This window comes from Crocodylus siamensis, chromosome 5 (genome assembly GCF_052110815.1).
Source record: "Crocodylus siamensis isolate JL-2025a chromosome 5, ASM5211081v1, whole genome shotgun sequence".
In the NCBI taxonomy this organism is placed as follows: Eukaryota; Metazoa; Chordata; order Crocodylia; family Crocodylidae; genus Crocodylus; species Crocodylus siamensis.
Window position 1 is genome coordinate 72,947,900 of NC_143399.1, and position 16,419 is coordinate 72,964,318.

Consider the following 16,419-nt stretch of genomic DNA (forward strand, 5'->3'; position numbering starts at 1 on the left):
TGGCTGAGCTGACCAGTGGTGTGGAGTGGTTGCCCCAGAATGAACCGAAGCCCCAGAGCTGCAGGCGGTGGCTTGGGTATCCGACCCTAGAGCAGTACACATGCTGGCAGTTGTTTGACAGATGTCTTTCATTAGCTGTGGCAGAGCTATGGAGAGAGGGAGACAGGCTCTCTAGTGTACACTAGAGATGCTGTTTACAGGATCCACTTATAATATAAAAAGACCAATCCAGTATATTAATCGCTGAACAACATTTGCATAGAGCAAGGCTGGGAGCCTAGCATGCAGGCAGCACATGGAAGATCCTGGTGGGGATCGAGGTCCTAGAGCCACAGGCAGTGGCTCAGGTATCCAATTCCCACCCAGGAATGAGGCTGGAAACCTGGTGCGCAAGTGGCATGCAGAAGGCCTGGGAGCTTGGCACACAGCAAGCAGGTGGTGTGTGGAGGGTGCAGCTCAGTGTGCAGGTGGTGCTTGGAAGGCCTGGGAGCTTGATGCACAGCATGCAGACAGTGTAGATGGGGCTGGGAGCTCAGCACGCAGGCAGCACACAGAAGTTCCCAGAGCAGACCCATGCCCAGGCACTGTTTTGAGCCTCCAGCACTGCTCCTGGCTTGGGAGGAATGCTTTACCTTCAGGGATCCAGGATGGCTTCCCCAGACCCCTGCAGAGGGGCAAGTTGCCTAGGAGAGACGATCTCCACTGGGGAGGAGGGCCCTCTTCTTCCCTCCTGTTTCCCTCCTCCTTCTGTCCCCTCTGGATGGGGTATCTGAGCAGGTTGAAGGGGTAGCTGGGGCTCTGGGACTCCCCATCTCTTTATCCACCCCAGTGTGTGTGGGGGGGCCCCATACCCCAAACTGAACCACCTGTGCCCCTGACTTCGTGAACTTTGCTTTTATATTTTGGGAACCTGTGCCCCAGGCTTTGTTTGATATTCCCCTGTAGAGTTTGCTCTCCTGATTTTTCCCTCACTGGTTGTACCCATATCACCCATAGCTCATAGTTTCATAGTTGGTAGGGTCAGAAGGGACCTGAGCAGATCATCAAGTCTGACCCCCTGCCATGGCAGGAAGAAGTACTGGGGTCAAACAACCCCAGCAAGGTGTTCATCTAGCCTCCTGTTAGACCCCCAGGGTAGGAGCCAGAACCACTTCTCTTGGAAGTTGGTTCTGGATCTTAGCCACCCTGACCATGAAGTAGCACCTCCTGATGTCTAGCCTAAATCTACCCTCTGTCAGCTTGTGACCATTATTTCTAGTCACTCCTGGTAGTGCTGGGGGGAACAGGGACTCCCCCTAATGCCTGCTGGTCTCCTTTGACTAGTTTGTAGACAACCCCTAGAACCCCCCTCAGCCTTCTCTTGTGGAGGCTGAACAGGTTCAGGTCCCATAGCCTCTCCTCATAGGGCCTGCCCTGCTGCCCCCTGATTGTGCAAGTGGCCCTCTTCTGGACCCTCTCCATGTTGTCCACATCCCCCTTGAAGTGCGGTCCCCAGAACTGGACGCAATATTCCAACTGCGGCCTGACCAGTGCTGCATAGAGGGGGAATATCACCTCCCTGGACCTACTCAAGATGCATCTGTGGATGCATGACAAGGTATAGTTGGCCTTCCTGACTACATCCCCACGCTACCAGCCCATGTTCATTTTGGCATCAGTAGTGACTCCAAAATCCTTTTCTGCCTCTAGCGGAGAGAAGGGAGTTCCTATAGTGTGTGTGTGTGTGTGTGTGTGTGTGTGTGTGTGTAATTACCCCTGTTCCTCTCCATGTGTTCTGGCTTCTCTCTGTAGGGAGAGATCGGGAGCTGCACATTCAAAGTAGTTGCGCACTTCGGCCACTTGCCGCCGCGCCCCCCCCCCCCTTGCCAACCACAGGCCCTGCACACCCCTAGGGCTGGCTCTGACTATAGGGAAATAAATTGAAAGAACATATAAAAAACAGGATCTGGGTGAGAATGCAATTAGGAAAGAATCATAAAAACTTTCTGCTTCAAACATGGGTGACTTGCTTCCTGAGTTGTGGGGGCACTTGTCCCCCCAGCGGACAGTCAGTGATTTGGGGGGGGGTCCCCCTGCGGCTGATCCCGTCAACCTGCAAGTGGCAGTGGTGTGCTGTTGGCACTTCCAGGCACACCGCTGGCACTTCTGGGTGTGATTGGATGCAGGGGCACCATTTCTCCTAGCGCCCCTGCTCCCCAGCCAATGCTCTCAGTGGGGGCATCAGCACTCTTGCCTGCCCCCCCCCCACCTGGGAGCGCTGGTTGTCAGGGGGTGCACCAGTGGTCTTGGGGTGCATGTGCACCCCCATGCATCCCCTATGCATTGCCACTGGCTTCAAACCACCATTAACCCATTTTTTTCCCCCCCTGTTTTACAAGCTTGTAGGGAAACCTAGATGCACAACATTATGGTAACCTAAATACATTAAATCCAAAATTCTACCATATAGGTCCTTAACAAATGTCTTGAGTTTCAGAGGGGCTAACTTTGAGAAACAAGGGTAATTAGTTCATTTGTACTTCATGGAAGTACAAATACTATCAGGACTTTCCATTCCAAATGAGATGAGAAAATTGGTAGGGAAGGCCACAGGCACGGATGAACAGGAAACTCAGACAGGCCATTTTGAATTGGAAGAAGAACTACAGGCACTGGAGAATGGGACTAATCAATAAGGAAGAATACCTATCTGCATCCAAAGAATGAAGGGGAAAGTAAGGGTGGCTAGAGTGTGAGACTTAATTGAATGTGACCTTGCATGGAATATTGCAAATGCTTCTGCAATCATGTAAACAGAGAACCAGGAGGGAAGTGGGGCCACTCCTTTGCTGAAGAAGGGGTGGGACTCAAAGACAACCTAGGCATGGTCCAAGAATTTAACAAATATTTTGCCTTAATTCATGATTGCTGCTCTGCGTGACACGGAAGACATTAATGTAGACATTACCATAGCTGATATGGAAACAAATTGTCGACTTATTACACAAAGTTGAGGGCCTTTAATACTTTCTATCCTAGAATATTTAAAGAGTTGTCACAAATAGGAACTCCTCTAGTGCAGATCTTGGAATCTGGCAACATGAAGATAGTAGTGTATGACTGGAACACAGTAAATGCAGTGCCAATATTTTCAGAAAGGAAAATGTGACCCAAACAAATTACAACAGCCTGTGTGAAGAAATCTCCCTCTGTCTGTTCCTGGATTGGGATACTTTGGGCTGGGGAGTATGTAACACCCACACACACACTTGTGGGTTGTGTGTGGTCAAGTGTGTTTTGGATTTATGTTACTGTGTGTCTTGTTTGTACTGTTGTTTTCTATGGGACTAGAGAGGACCCCCTCCCATTTCCCCCTTATTGGGTCCTGACATTGTCTTAAGTTTCCCTTCAATGGACCTGTGGAACCAGTGTGGTGAATCTGATCACTTCGCCAGGGGTTGCTGACCACTCTTGAAATGATTGGTTTGCATCATTAGAGTTCAAATAATGCCTGGTTCTGGTTGGAACCAAGTGAGGAAGTCAAAAACCATTATTTAAGAGTCAAGCTCTCTGGTCTGTGGGGTTCTCTTCCTCCAACAGGCATCCTGGAACAGACTCAAGCAGGGACTTCAGGTTGCCATCTGCATGATCAGTGAGTGTGCCTGAAGACCTAGCTAGGAAGTTGAATCTAAGTAATTTGGACACATAGCAAATAGAGTCCAGTGACCATTTTGATGAAAGGCTCAAAATATTCTGTTTTGCTCAAGGAGTTTTCTTTTAAGATTCCTCTGTCTTGTACCCCTTCCCTGCTCTCACCCTCCCAGAGCTATAAAAAGCTATCCATTGCAGCGTGTCTGGCTGTGAATCTCTGAGGGGAGAGACGAGCATATACCATGGCCTGCACAGAGCCCTAACAGAGACCGAGCTTGGGTGGTGGCAGCAATTACCCCAGGCTTGCGGGTGTGCTCCAGGAAGGGTTCGGCCAGACATAGGCATCCCAGGGGAGACACCTGAAGCATGGTTTTGGGTGTGGCACAGTGAGGTGGGTGGGTCAGAGCAGTAGCACCTTCAACTGTCCTGCCACAACCTGAACCCTAAGTAAGATCTTGCAACAGATACTGAGAGAAACATAGTTAAAGAGATGGAGAATAAGACAAACACAACATGGATTTCACAGAGAACTATTGTGACAGACAAATTTACTATCAGTCTGTGACATCAATGCAGTAGACTTAATTTATCAAGATCTAAACAAAGATTTTGATACTGTGCCACAAGGGAAATTATTGGCCAAATTTTGAGAGAATGAGGATCGATGTTATAATTATACTGTGGGTAGGAAATTGGCTTAAAAGGGAACTGCAGTGGGTTATCTGAATGGAAGGTGGTTACCAGAGGTGTTCCTTGGGAATTGGTTTTGGGACCTATCCTGTTTAACATTTTTGTAAGATGAACTTAAACTACAGCAAGTTCAAATAAGGAGTACTAAAACAGTTAAAGGTTTGATTGAAGGAGTTTTCCTTGTTTATTTTCTCAGAAATGAGATTGGCTTCACTAATATCAGCTCTCTGTATATACTTGCAAAGAATTTTTAAATCTGCAAAACAACACTGGTGTTAGAAATGGAATATTGTTAGAAATGGAGTATTGTTAGGCATGCACAGCTTGCATCTTGCACCCGATAAGAAAGAAACACTGCCAAGGACTTTTTTTCCTTTCCCAGCCTTGCCACAGCTTTTATTATGCTAAATCGCAGACTCTCCCCCAGCTTCTCCCTAGCCTTTCTCATACAGATTACAGACGCTGGAATTCAACTGACTGTCCTTGAAAAGGGGGGGGGTTTGAACTCCTGGTGACCTGCTGTTGTTTCTGAGCATGCTTAATTAGCTGATGCATATTTACCTCTCCACCCTGCATACCTAAGTAGTTAATTATACTATACATGCGATGTACGTAGTGATGTAAGCACATGTATGCTTGTATGAAACGGAAGTGAGCTGTAAGAGTTCCTGTTTCTGCACACGTGCCCAGGAGGGAGAAGATAAATACTGCCTGCAAAATTCCTTTGTGGGTTTGGAGTAATCTGAGTTCTTGACTCTGCTTTGACCCTATTTGCAAATACACCTCTTGTGCCATCTAATGAGTGTGTGTCTGTGATTTTTGTGGCTTCCAGAGAAATGAACCGCTTTATGCATCACTGGCATGAGGTCAAAAGGCTATAAACAGGCATGGATATATTTAGATTTAGCAGATTCCTAACTACCAGAAGAATACAGTTTTTGAATGATCTTCTAAGCAAAGTGATGGGGATGTATCATCAGAATCTTTTTAAAGGCGCTGTTATGTGGTAATTTCGGGCAGCTCCTAGAGCTCTGAACCCCTGGATTGTCTGCACACTAACACCTTAAAGTGGTTTTAAGCACTTGCTATGCAGCTCAAAGTTATCCCACTCCACGGCAGGACTGTCTGTGATTTTGTACTATCCAGCTCCTGTTTCGTTAAGGTGTGGCCACTCTCCACAGATGTGCCACCCAAATTGAAGTCCTCCAGTATCCCAGGATCTCTCCCACCCTTGCCGGTACAGCAGGGACAGAAACCTGTTCTGGCTCATCAGCCCTCCTAGGGAGACTTGCAACTACAGCTCCTAGTCCTGCCCCTGCTCACCAGGCTTCTAGTGGCAATTCACAGCTGTGCAGGTGAGGGACAGTCAGAGGTTTCTAGACTAAGGGTGTAACTGCTCCATGTTCCAAGCTAGTACTAACACCAATCAACGTGTGTGTGTAACAAGGCCTAAGATAGGGCTGGATATGTCATGAAAAGATTGGTATGATAGAGCATGGAGCTTTTTACCACTCAGTGCCTGTGATATGCAGGCTTGGGAGTTATGTGGTCTCCAGCCTGGATTATAAAATAAATCTTGCAGTCTGGAAGGCATCTGGTAATCCCATGCTTTAGGTCTTTGGCTGGTTTTGATAGGGCTGATCCTATCTTCAGTAGGAGTTTTGGACTAGCTGCTTTTGAGGCCCCTTCCAACTTGCTTTTCAATGATACTATGGTCATCAATTGAAAACAAATGAGAAGGATTTTTCCCCTGACAAATTCTAGCAAATTCTGGAAGTGGTGGGGGATGGTCTGCACCTTCTCCTGAGGCATTCTGACATTGGGCACAGCTAAGACTAGAGTTTTTAACAGGGTGCACTGATGCTGGTACTAAAAACCTGGCTAAAGGGGTTTACTCGTCCATACAAGGTCATACCAATCACCACATTTACCACCATTTGCCTCTGGCAGGCAGAGGTGGGGAGGGTGGTCTAGCCCCACTGATGAGGATACAGCTATAGTTCATTCACACCAGGTGGGAACTCACTCATTGAACTATGAAGTGGGGTTAATTTACTACAGCTGAAGGTCTGGCCCCATTGACCCCAAAAGAGTAATGCTGATTTATACTGCCTGCAGATCTGGCCCCTATGAACTGATTGCTTTCAGTGGGAAACGAGAAGAGTCTGTCAGCAAATTTTTAAGCACCAGGGACTTTCCAGAACATAAACTGGTAACAGGGGCAAGAAAGCAGCACCACAGTCTTTCTGGTGGCAGTAAGTATTTGCAAACAGTGTGGGCTGGATACTTCTTACCACAACACTCAAGTCTAAGTTCAGGGCAATTCTACTGCAGCTACAGGCTGACCCCAGGTTGCTTCTGGTGTGAGTGGGATCAGGATCTGGCTCTGACTTCTTGACTTCAGCGGTCACACTGGATTTGCACAGAACCTGGGTAGAAGATTCTCCAGGTTTTGTACAAAGCTCCAATGAGCCTCAAAGCCAAAGCTGTAATTGTCCCCTTGGGGCACCATTCCTTACCAAGGTCTGCAAAGTTGCTGGGATAAATGCACAGCTCCTCCAGAGTCTTGAGGACCTGTCCACCCCTATAGAGTAGTTAAATGGCTCTTCCAAGAAAGCACCACTCTTTAGCTTTCTGCAGGGTGCTGTGTGGTAGGGGGCCTAACTCTACCCAGCCTACAGGCGAGCCTTTACCCATGCTGCTACTGAGAACAGGCCAGTCATGTTTGACATCAGCAACCCTGAGGCTGCTCAAAGCCAATGTGACTTTTTTCTTATCTGTCCAAGAAGAGAAGGTAAGGGACCAGTCCCCTTTCTCATGGCTGAGAGCCCAGCAAGTGTGCTGAGGTTTCTACCCTCAGCCTGCTTAAGCTGCACAGGGCAGACCATGGCTGCATTTATGTTATGGTGATAGCTCTTCCTCTAGGAAGACTCCATGTTGCTCAGTGCTGAAGGAAAAGGGCAGTCTGCTTGCCCAGTGAGTTGTATCTGGCATGGTCTGTGTTTCCTGCTCAGAGCAACTCAGGAGAGTGGTTTGCAGAGCTCAAAAGACAGGCAGAACAATACCATCAGGCTTGAGGAAAGACATAACATACTAGAATCCTGCAGTGATTGGGCTTACCAATGCATGAATGTCTATGTATATGCTAGAGAGGATGGACTTTTCCTTTCCGAACACCTGAGCAGAGAGCCATAGATGGTAAAGGTTTTAGTTCTTCTACTCCTTGCCACTTAGAGTTATCCCCTCAGCCTCACTAGCCTCAGCTGCAAACCAAATACAAGCAGGTGTGAGCCAGGCTTCCAAGCGAGTCTGCCCACATCCAAGGAAGGAAAATGGATCAGTGTGACTATTTTCTTTCAAGTGCAAGCCCTCTTTGAGACCTCCACCTCATCATATGTTTGGGCCACTTTGCTGACTTGTGGGATAGAGTCAAATCATCATACCTCTGTGCACACAGGTGCAGGGGAAGAGAAAGCTCTGTGTCTGCACAGCTTGGGGCAAGTCTGTGTTGAGCTCTTCAGAGTTCAATTCCAGCTCATCACTTCAAGAGAGAGGAAAAGAGACTGGAAAAGGAACAGCTGTTTTTTTGGTTCATTGGTATATCTGAAAAACAGAAAAGCAGCAAAATCAGGTCAAGTTGACTTGAATATTGAATTGTTTGAGATTTTGCCAAGAGAAGTAAAATAAATACAAAATTGGTTTGGGTCAAAGGCAATGTTTGTTTTGGTTTTGAGCACTCCTGTACATTTTACATTAAAAATAAATAAAGGAAACTACTAACTGACAAGCCATTCCAACTGAAAATCAAGGCAAGTTGTTTCTTGTTCCAAGACAAAATACTTTCATTTTTTTTTCATAATACTTTAGTGGCTGCATTTTTTTGCTAGGGAAAGAAAGGTCAGAGTAGTTTACCCCAGCTGAGATCATGGCTTTCAATCTGGTGGTGCAGTGCTTAGGGCACCATGTGGGGACAAGAGGCTTTTTGTTTAGGTCCTAGCTCTGATATAGCTGAATCACTAAGGATAAAATTCTACTTTACTTAACTTAACTTTACTTTACATGCCAAAATAGCACATTATGCAGCTTTATAACTGTTTTTGGCACTTATAATTTAGGATACCTGTCAAAAAGGTATGGAGGAAGCCCCTGGTGGCTAATATTCTTGCCTAGGGGTGGAAGACCCATATTGTAAGACCCCCTCATCCAGGGTGGGGTTTGACCACACATGCTATTTCATAGTAAAGTGCTTTAAGCACCAGACCACAAATTGGGCATTGCCCAGCATCCTCTCCAGCCCTGCTCTTGAAGCTGACCTTCAGGAAGCCAAGAAGGGGAGATATGTGGGGCCAAGAAACCAGCACAAGCCAGAGGGTGTGTGGATCACTGAGAGAGCTCCTGCACTGAATGGGAGGAAGTCCTTGATTTTTAATGAGGACCCTTGCTTTTAATGGGGCAAAAACTTTCCCACTTATAGAATCATTGAATCTTGGAAAATGAGGGTTGGGAGGCCATCGAGTCCAACCCCCTGCTCAAAGCAGGACCATCTCCAACTATATCATACCAGCCAAGGTTTTGTCTAGCCTGGACTTAAAAACTTCCACAGATGGAGATTCCATAACCTCTCTGAGTAACCTGTTCTAGTGCTTTACTACCCTCCTATTGAGAGAGTGTTTCCTAATATCCAACCTAAACTTCCTTTGCTGCAACTTGAGATCGTTGCTCCTTGTTCTGTCATCTGCCACCACTAACAACAGTCTCCATCCTCTTTCCATCCAATGAATTGTAACCATTCCTTTCCATCCAATGAATCTTAAATAGAAGGTGCAAGGGCTCTGCTTTAAGGGTAGGGCTGCAGGGAGAGGTAGGCAGTCCTAATCTGTGGCCTAGTGGTTAGAGTACTTCACTAGAGCTGCAAGTTCAAATCCCTCATTGGGTGGGGGGAGAATATGATCAAAATCTTAGGACATATTTGTGGAACAGAGGGCTACTCAGCTGAATTGCATGCCTAGCTAAATCACAAGCTGTGCATACATGCTAAAAACTGCAGGTATATGACAACATGGGTGCCTGGGGGGGAAGGATGGAGCCCCACTTCTCCTGACTGTACCACTGTCTTGCTGAGTACAGGGGTATGTTGTGAAAAGTAATAATTTATAACTGATGACGTGGGTCAGACCACAGGTCCATCTAGCCCAATATTCCATAGCTTAGTGACAAAACAGATGCTAAGGAGAAGAGTGGGGCCTCTCCAGATTGATATGTGCCCTGCTTCTCTTCTGTTACAGTTTCAAGCATTCAGGGGATGAGGAAGACCTAACGTGGAGGTTGCACCTCTAATTACTATCTACTGATGGGCCAGTCCTGAAAGGACCCTGTGAGTGATCAGGCTAGGGCTGTAGCTACAGTGAGGTTAGAGTAGTGTGAAAACCGCAATTTCTTTTTGGCAGGAAATTCAGTTTCAATATTTGTTTTCATTTCCAATTACAGCAAAAGGTCACACTTCAAAATTTCCTGTAATTTTGCAAATATTTGACCTTTTCCAGTAGAATGTTTCGGTATTGACTGAAAATCTGCCCACTAGAAAGTTGCCAAATAGCTCTAATCCTTACCTCATGTCTGTCAGAACTATGGCTCTACTGGCTTCCTGGGGGAACTTGGCCAAGTTTTCCAATCACTCTGCCCATTTCCCCATCTGCAAAAATGAGGATCACTATGCTCTGACCTCCTTTGTGAAGAGCTTTGAGCTCCGCACATGAAGAGGGCCAGATGTTCTTCATATGACTCCTGGGGTTTGGATGGGTCTACTCTTAAGTTAGGGAGTGTTGCCAGACAGGAACCAGATCCACTCTGTTCGCATCTGGGCTCTGTGAAAAATTAGTCACTTGAACGGAATGTAGGGAAGAGCAAGACAAATGTGATGTGGGGCTCCTTGACAAAGGTAAAAGGAAAAAGTGAAGCCCTTCTCACAAGGTCCAGTAATGGGACAAAGTGAGAAAGGGCACCATCAAGCATTTTTCCCAGTCCAGGTAAATTTCCTAGATGCCTTTGCTATCTAGTTCCTTCAAGAAGTGCTACATTGTTCCAGAGATTGTGTAAGCAACCTACCAGTAAGAACACAAGACCCATTTGCACCCTAAGTCTCTTGGTGCTATAAGAAAAAGCTTTAGAGAAGGCCTTTGCTTCTGAGCATGATCAGCCTTGTGACTCCTGGTGAGAATCATGGCTTTTGTCAGTGCTGGTGGGCTAATGCCAGTTGTTGAAATTGCAGCAGACCTCCTATGTGAAGCTGGCTCATGTAGGAAAGTTTAAAAAAAAGAAAGAAAAAGATTGGACAGGTTCTTGAAGAAAAGGGGCATCAGTAGCAACTGGGTGTTAGAGAACAAAGCTATTGGATGTCTCTGAATGAAAGCTTCCTAGTAGGCCTGTGTGAAGCAGCAAGTATTTGCTTTGGATTCTGATTCAGTTGACTCGGAGGGATGGAGATTTGATTCGGTGATTTGAATCACTGTCCCAATTTGATTCAGAGATTTGGCAGGGGTGGGCAAAACACGGCCCGGGGGCCAGATGTGGCCTGTCAGGCCATTCTATCCAGCCCACAGAGCCCCTAAAAAAATTTAGGAAATTAATATTAATCTGCCCTGGGCTGCCTGTAATGCGGCCCTTGATGGCTTGCCAAAACTCAGTAAGTGGCCTTCTGCCCAAAATAATTGCCCTCCCCTGCTATACAGGCAGCAGTCCTTGACACTGGACACAGCAGCCTCCAGCTGGTAAGTCAGTTTTGATGGGCATAAGAGGGAGGAAAGGGGCTTGGGGGTGGAGGGGCAGGTCAATTACCCTGCAGTGAGGGAGGGATTGGGGCTGGGGCTGGGGCTTGGAGAAATTGCCCAGCTGGGGCCAGGGGGGCACAGGACTCAGGGAGGGGGGCTCCCGCCACTGCATGCTGCCAGTCCGGGAGCTGCACTTCCGGTGACTCCTCCGGTGGCTCTCCGGTGGAGAGGGCATGGGAGTGGGCGTATGCCCTCAGACCTGTGCAGGACAGGCTTGGCCAGGCTGTGCTCTGGACAGTTGGAGGAAGGTGCTGGGAGTGAGGGCTATGCCCTCCCACTGCTCACCCAGCAGGGCAGGGCAGCATGGGATGGTGCCGCTGCACTGTCCCAGACAGGTGGCGTTCAGTGGCAGAAGCCGTTTCAGCCTTCCCATGCTGCCCAGATAATCTGTGGCTTCACCCTGCTCAGGCTGGCTGGGCGAGCGAGCAGTGGCAGGGCATGGGGGCAGGTGTGCGCACCCAGATCGGAGCAGGGCCAGTGGCAGAAGCTATGGGGAATTTTAGGGTGGCTGCAGCCCCCCGCATAACCCCTGCTCAACTGTGCTCTGCAGGGCAGGTGGAGCCAGGGCTGTGCTCCAGGCTGTGGCTGGGGCTAGCTGCCCAGAGTGCAGCCCTGGCTCCACCTGCCCTGTGGAGTGCAGCCTGGCAGCAGGCAGCTCGTGCTAGCCTCCCAAAGTGAAGCCCGGCCCAGCCTTCCCCACACAGATCTGGGGGCACACACGCATTCCCATGCCCTCCCAGACTGGTGGCAAGAGCTGCCAGAGGAGCCACTGGAAGAGCAGCTCCTGGATCAGAGGCATGTGGTAGTGTGCAGTGGTGGGAGCCCCCCGTCCCCAAGTCCCATGCCTCCCCACCCTGGCTAGGCAGCTTGTCCCAGTCCCAATCTCTCCCTCACTGTGGGGGTGTTGATCTGCCCCGCCTACACCCTTTCCTTCCTCCCCTCTGCCCACCACCACAGATGTACCAGCTGGAGGCAGCTGTGTCCAGTGTTGAGGACTGCTGCCTGTATAGTGTATGGCCATCTCTCCGAATTTCTCTTAATTGATTTTCATAGTTTCTAGGGTCAGAAGGGACCTGAGCAGATCATCTAGTCTGACCCCCTGCCATGGCAGGAAAGAATACTGGGGTCAAATGACCCCAGCAAGATGTTCATCTAACTTCCTCTTAAACACCCCCAGGGTAGGAGCCTGCACCACCTCTCTTGGAAGTTGGATCCAGATCCTAGCCGCCCTGACTGTGAAGTAGCGCCTCCTGATATCTAATCTAAACCTACCCTCTGCCAGCTTGTGACCGTTATTCCTGGTCACTCCTGGCGGTGCTCGGGGGAACAGTGACTCCCCCAATGCCTGCTGATCCCCCCTGACTAGTTTGTAACAGGCCACTAGATCCCCCCTCAGCCTTCTCTTCTGGAGGCTGAACAGGTTCAGGTCCCGTAGCCTCTCCTCATAGGGCCTGCCCTGTTGTCCCCTGATCATACGAGTGGCCCACCTCTGGACCCTCCATGCTGTTGACATCCCTCTTGAAGTGCGGCGCCCAGAACTGGACGCAATACTCCAGCTGCGGCCTGACCAGTGCCGCATAGAGGGGGAGGATCACCTCTTTGGACCTGCTCGAGATGCATCTGTGGATGCATGCCAAGGTGCGGTTGGCCTTCCTTACTGCCTCTCCACATTGCCGGCCCATGTTCATCTTGGAGTCAATGATGACCCCCAGATCCCTTTCCGCCTCCGTGCTGACAAGAGGGAAGTTCCCGAACCTGTATGTATGGTGCCGGTTGTTCCTCCCGAGGTACATCACCTCACATTTTGAGGCTTCCAATTTGATTTGGACCTTTTAATGGGTCTCCCAATTTGATTTGGATTCGGAGATTCGGCCACTGAATCGGGCCGAATCTCCTCCAAATTGGATCAGCTACCGAAGCTTCACACAGCCCTACTTCCTAGACCTTAAGTGCTGATGGCTGGAAGTGAAAGAGGAATAGTGGAAAAAACCCTGGTTATACCTGGTTCACTCTCTCTTTCAGCATCCATTCCCTGGCAGTGTGTGACACAGGATACTGAACTAGATGGACTTACGGTCTAACCCTGGGTGGGCAATTATTTCCGGTGGAGGGCCGTTTACTGAGTTTTGGCAAGCCATCAAGGGCCACGTGACAGGCAGCCAGGAGCAGATAAATATTAATTTTCTAAATTTTTTAGGGGCCCCACAGGCCAGCTAGAATGGCTTGGCAGGCCGCATTCTACCCAGCCCTGGGCTAACCAAACAAATGGAAATTCTTATGTTTTTATGTACAGCAAATGTATTTCATAGATTTCATAGACATTAGGGCTGGAAGGGACCTCGGGAGATCATCGAGTCCAGCCCCCTGCCCAAAGGGCAGGAAGTCAGCTGGGTTCATAGGATCCCAGCAAGATAAGCATCCAATTTACTATAAATTATTAATTATTACTCTAAATTATGAATTATGAATGGTATATGAATTACCATCCTGTCAGAAATTCCTTCATTTCCAAATTTTGGTCATGTTCCAAACTGAGGCAGAGCTGGAATCACTGAGTTTTTCACAAAATGAGCTATTTTAAAAATGTTTTATTTTAACCTTATCAAAAGGTTTCATTCCAGCTTTAAGATTCCCACCTGTGCCTTGAATAATCCAACCTCACCTCACCCAACAGAGCATAACCACAATTTGTGGGCCTGTGAATTATTTCTATTAGGAGAAGGAAGTGGGGGTGGAGTCAGGTGTTTATGAAATCTTGCAAAGAATGGATAAATCCCAGTGACAGGCATACAGAAAGAATCAAATCATAGGAGGAAAGTGTCTTTGCTCCCAGTCGCATACCTCTACTTCAAACAAAATCCTATAATGCCCCTTCCACAGACGGGTCAAATACCTAAGCAGTCTCTTTTGCACCTTTTGGGTGCAGACAGAAGTGCAACTCCCACCTGTAACTCAGAGGGTGCTTGCACATGTGATGGGTTTAGTCCCCTAAATTGAAATGGGTTTTTTTTTCACTTGTGATAATTAAAAACCCACTATTTCTATTTAAGGGCTTCCCTCACTGCTATGGCAAGGGGCCTAATTGTGTCCCCCCCACCAAAGTCTGCCCACATCTCCCATGGGTGGGGGGGTAAGCTGCTGGTGGGCCATGGGCCCTGAGCTGAGGGGAGCCCGTCATTTCCTCCATGGTGGTGGCAACCCCTGGAGCTGCCCAGGTGGGCTGCTAGCAGTCTGGGGGCCCATGCTCAGACTTGGAGACCATTTGGATCAGGCTGGTTCTGCCTCTCAGCTGGGGCAGCCCCTGGCCTGCTAGCAGCCCATCCCGGCAGCCCGGGGAGTGCCACCACTGTGAAGGGAAAGACTACAGTAGACTGGTAGATGTGGGCAGGTCTGCAGGGAGGAGGGGGAGAAGATTGGGCCCCTTGCTGCTTCTGCCTTCAGCCTGCCTCTCTTGTGGCCGGGGGTTGGGTGGGGAGAACTGTCAGATTAAAGGCTGCAATGTTACAGTTAGCTACATTACAAACTAAGCTACATGGGGATGCAGTTTAGTCTGCAACCTAACAAATTCACCTCAACTGCAACACCTCCCCCCCCGGGGTATAGTGTCATACAACTAAACTGCAAAAATGGGCGATTTTTGTCATGTGTACAAGCGCTCAGAATGACTTCTGCAAAATGGTTCTGAGATGCAAGAGTTACCCCAGAGCAGAAGTTCACTGTTGGTTCTAGCGGGAAGGGGAATCTAGCTGTGGCCTGGGAGCCTGCAGCAGCCAAGGTAGCCTCTCTGCCAGTGCTGGCTGTTTTCAGAATCGCAAGGTGGAAAGGTAGTAGGGGGAGCTCATTCTTCTGGCTCCACCGCTGGTGCTGAAGGGTGGGATGGGCAAGTTGGAGTCCCCTCCCCGCCCTTTCTGGGGGGGTGGTGGTGGGAGCTCCAATACATCTACTCTACCCTTTAGGGGGGCTGAAAAACCTCAGAGTAAACTCCCTCCACTCTTTTTCCTCCCTCCCATTCTGAAAATCCCAGAAGGCTGGGAGCTCCATAGAAACATAGGGTTGGAGGGAACCTCAGGCCAGTGCTCTGTCTGCCATTCCATATTGCCTCCCTGAAAGTGCCAGCTTCAGTGCAAAGGGCTTTTTGTGTCTCCAGCAGCTTTGGCTGACCTGGTCTATCTAGCCAGTGTCACCCAGCTGACATCCATTCTGGTGCAGTTATCCCACAGTGCACTGTTTGCAACATGTGTGACCATTTAGGGCATAAAAACAAGGTCAAAGGTGTGATACAGGGAGAGCCCTCCAATCCTTCCCTGCATATCCAGTAGGTGGGATAGATCCACCCTGAGATGGGGATACCTCCATTCTGTGGTTCTGGGTGGGACATATTCAACCATTCCCCCCAGGATAGGGAACCGTTATGTGTTTGGGAGGACAGGATAAATGGGCCTTATGTATCTGAGTATAGTGGGACCACTGTGTATCTGTGGGGTGGGAGGGAAGTTGGGCTATAAGGCCTGTCCCCCCACTTCTTGTTTGATTCCTTCTCTCCCTCCAGGGCTATGAAATCAGGTAGTAAGAACCACACCTGTGAAGGAATTCATGCTGCTGGGGCTTGCCCCTCCACCGCGGGCCCGGCTCCCACTCTTCTTGGGCTTGCTGCTGCTCTACACTCTGGCACTGATAGGAAATGGGCTCCTAGTGGGGCTGAGCTGGTTTGAGCCCTACCTGGGCTCTCCAATGTATGTCTTTCTGAGGAACCTCTCAGTGCTGGACATGTGCTATGCCTCTGTCACACTGTCTCAGCTGCTAAATGGCCTGCTGAAGGGCCACCAGATTATTGCACTCATGGCCTGTGCCACCCAGACCTACATCTTCCTCTCACTTGGTATTCCCCAGTGCCTGCTGCTGGCCATCACGGCCTATGACCGCTACTTAGCTGTGTGTCGCCCACTGCATTACATGACCCTTATGAGCCCTGGGCAGTGCTGGGGGCCGGCAGGCACAGCCAGGGTTGGTGGTCTCTTCCTCTTTGGGGTAGACACTGTTGCTGCTTTCCACCTGCCCACATGAACCACTTCTTCTGTGAGGTGCCAGCTGTGCTGGGGCTGGCATGTGCTGGTGCCTCAGCTGTGATAATGGTAGTGGGTGTACTGGTCCCCTTGGCTCCTTTCTCTTTCATCCTGGCCTCCTATGTCCTCATTGTGTGGATGGTGATACATATACGTTTCAGCCAGGGCTGCCACCGGGCCTTCTCCACTTGTCTCCCACCTCACTGTGG

At 49.1% G+C, this 16,419-nt stretch overlaps 1 protein-coding gene across 1 annotated transcript; it reads left to right on the forward strand.

The window, feature by feature from the left end:
- Positions 1-15,740: 15,740 nt before the first annotated feature.
- On the forward strand, positions 15,741-16,211 carry LOC149864263 (olfactory receptor 2H2-like). The gene has a single exon (XM_090049771.1). The coding sequence runs from the start codon at positions 15,741-15,743 to the stop codon at positions 16,209-16,211; it is 471 nt and encodes a 156-aa protein (XP_089905897.1).
- Positions 16,212-16,419: the final 208 nt, after the last annotated feature.

Bases quoted from the DNA above. Each gene is read 5' to 3' on its own strand.
- LOC149864263 (XM_090049771.1), top strand. From the start codon at position 15,741: ATGCTGCTGGGGCTTGCCCCTCCACCGCGGGCCCGGCTCCCACTCTTC.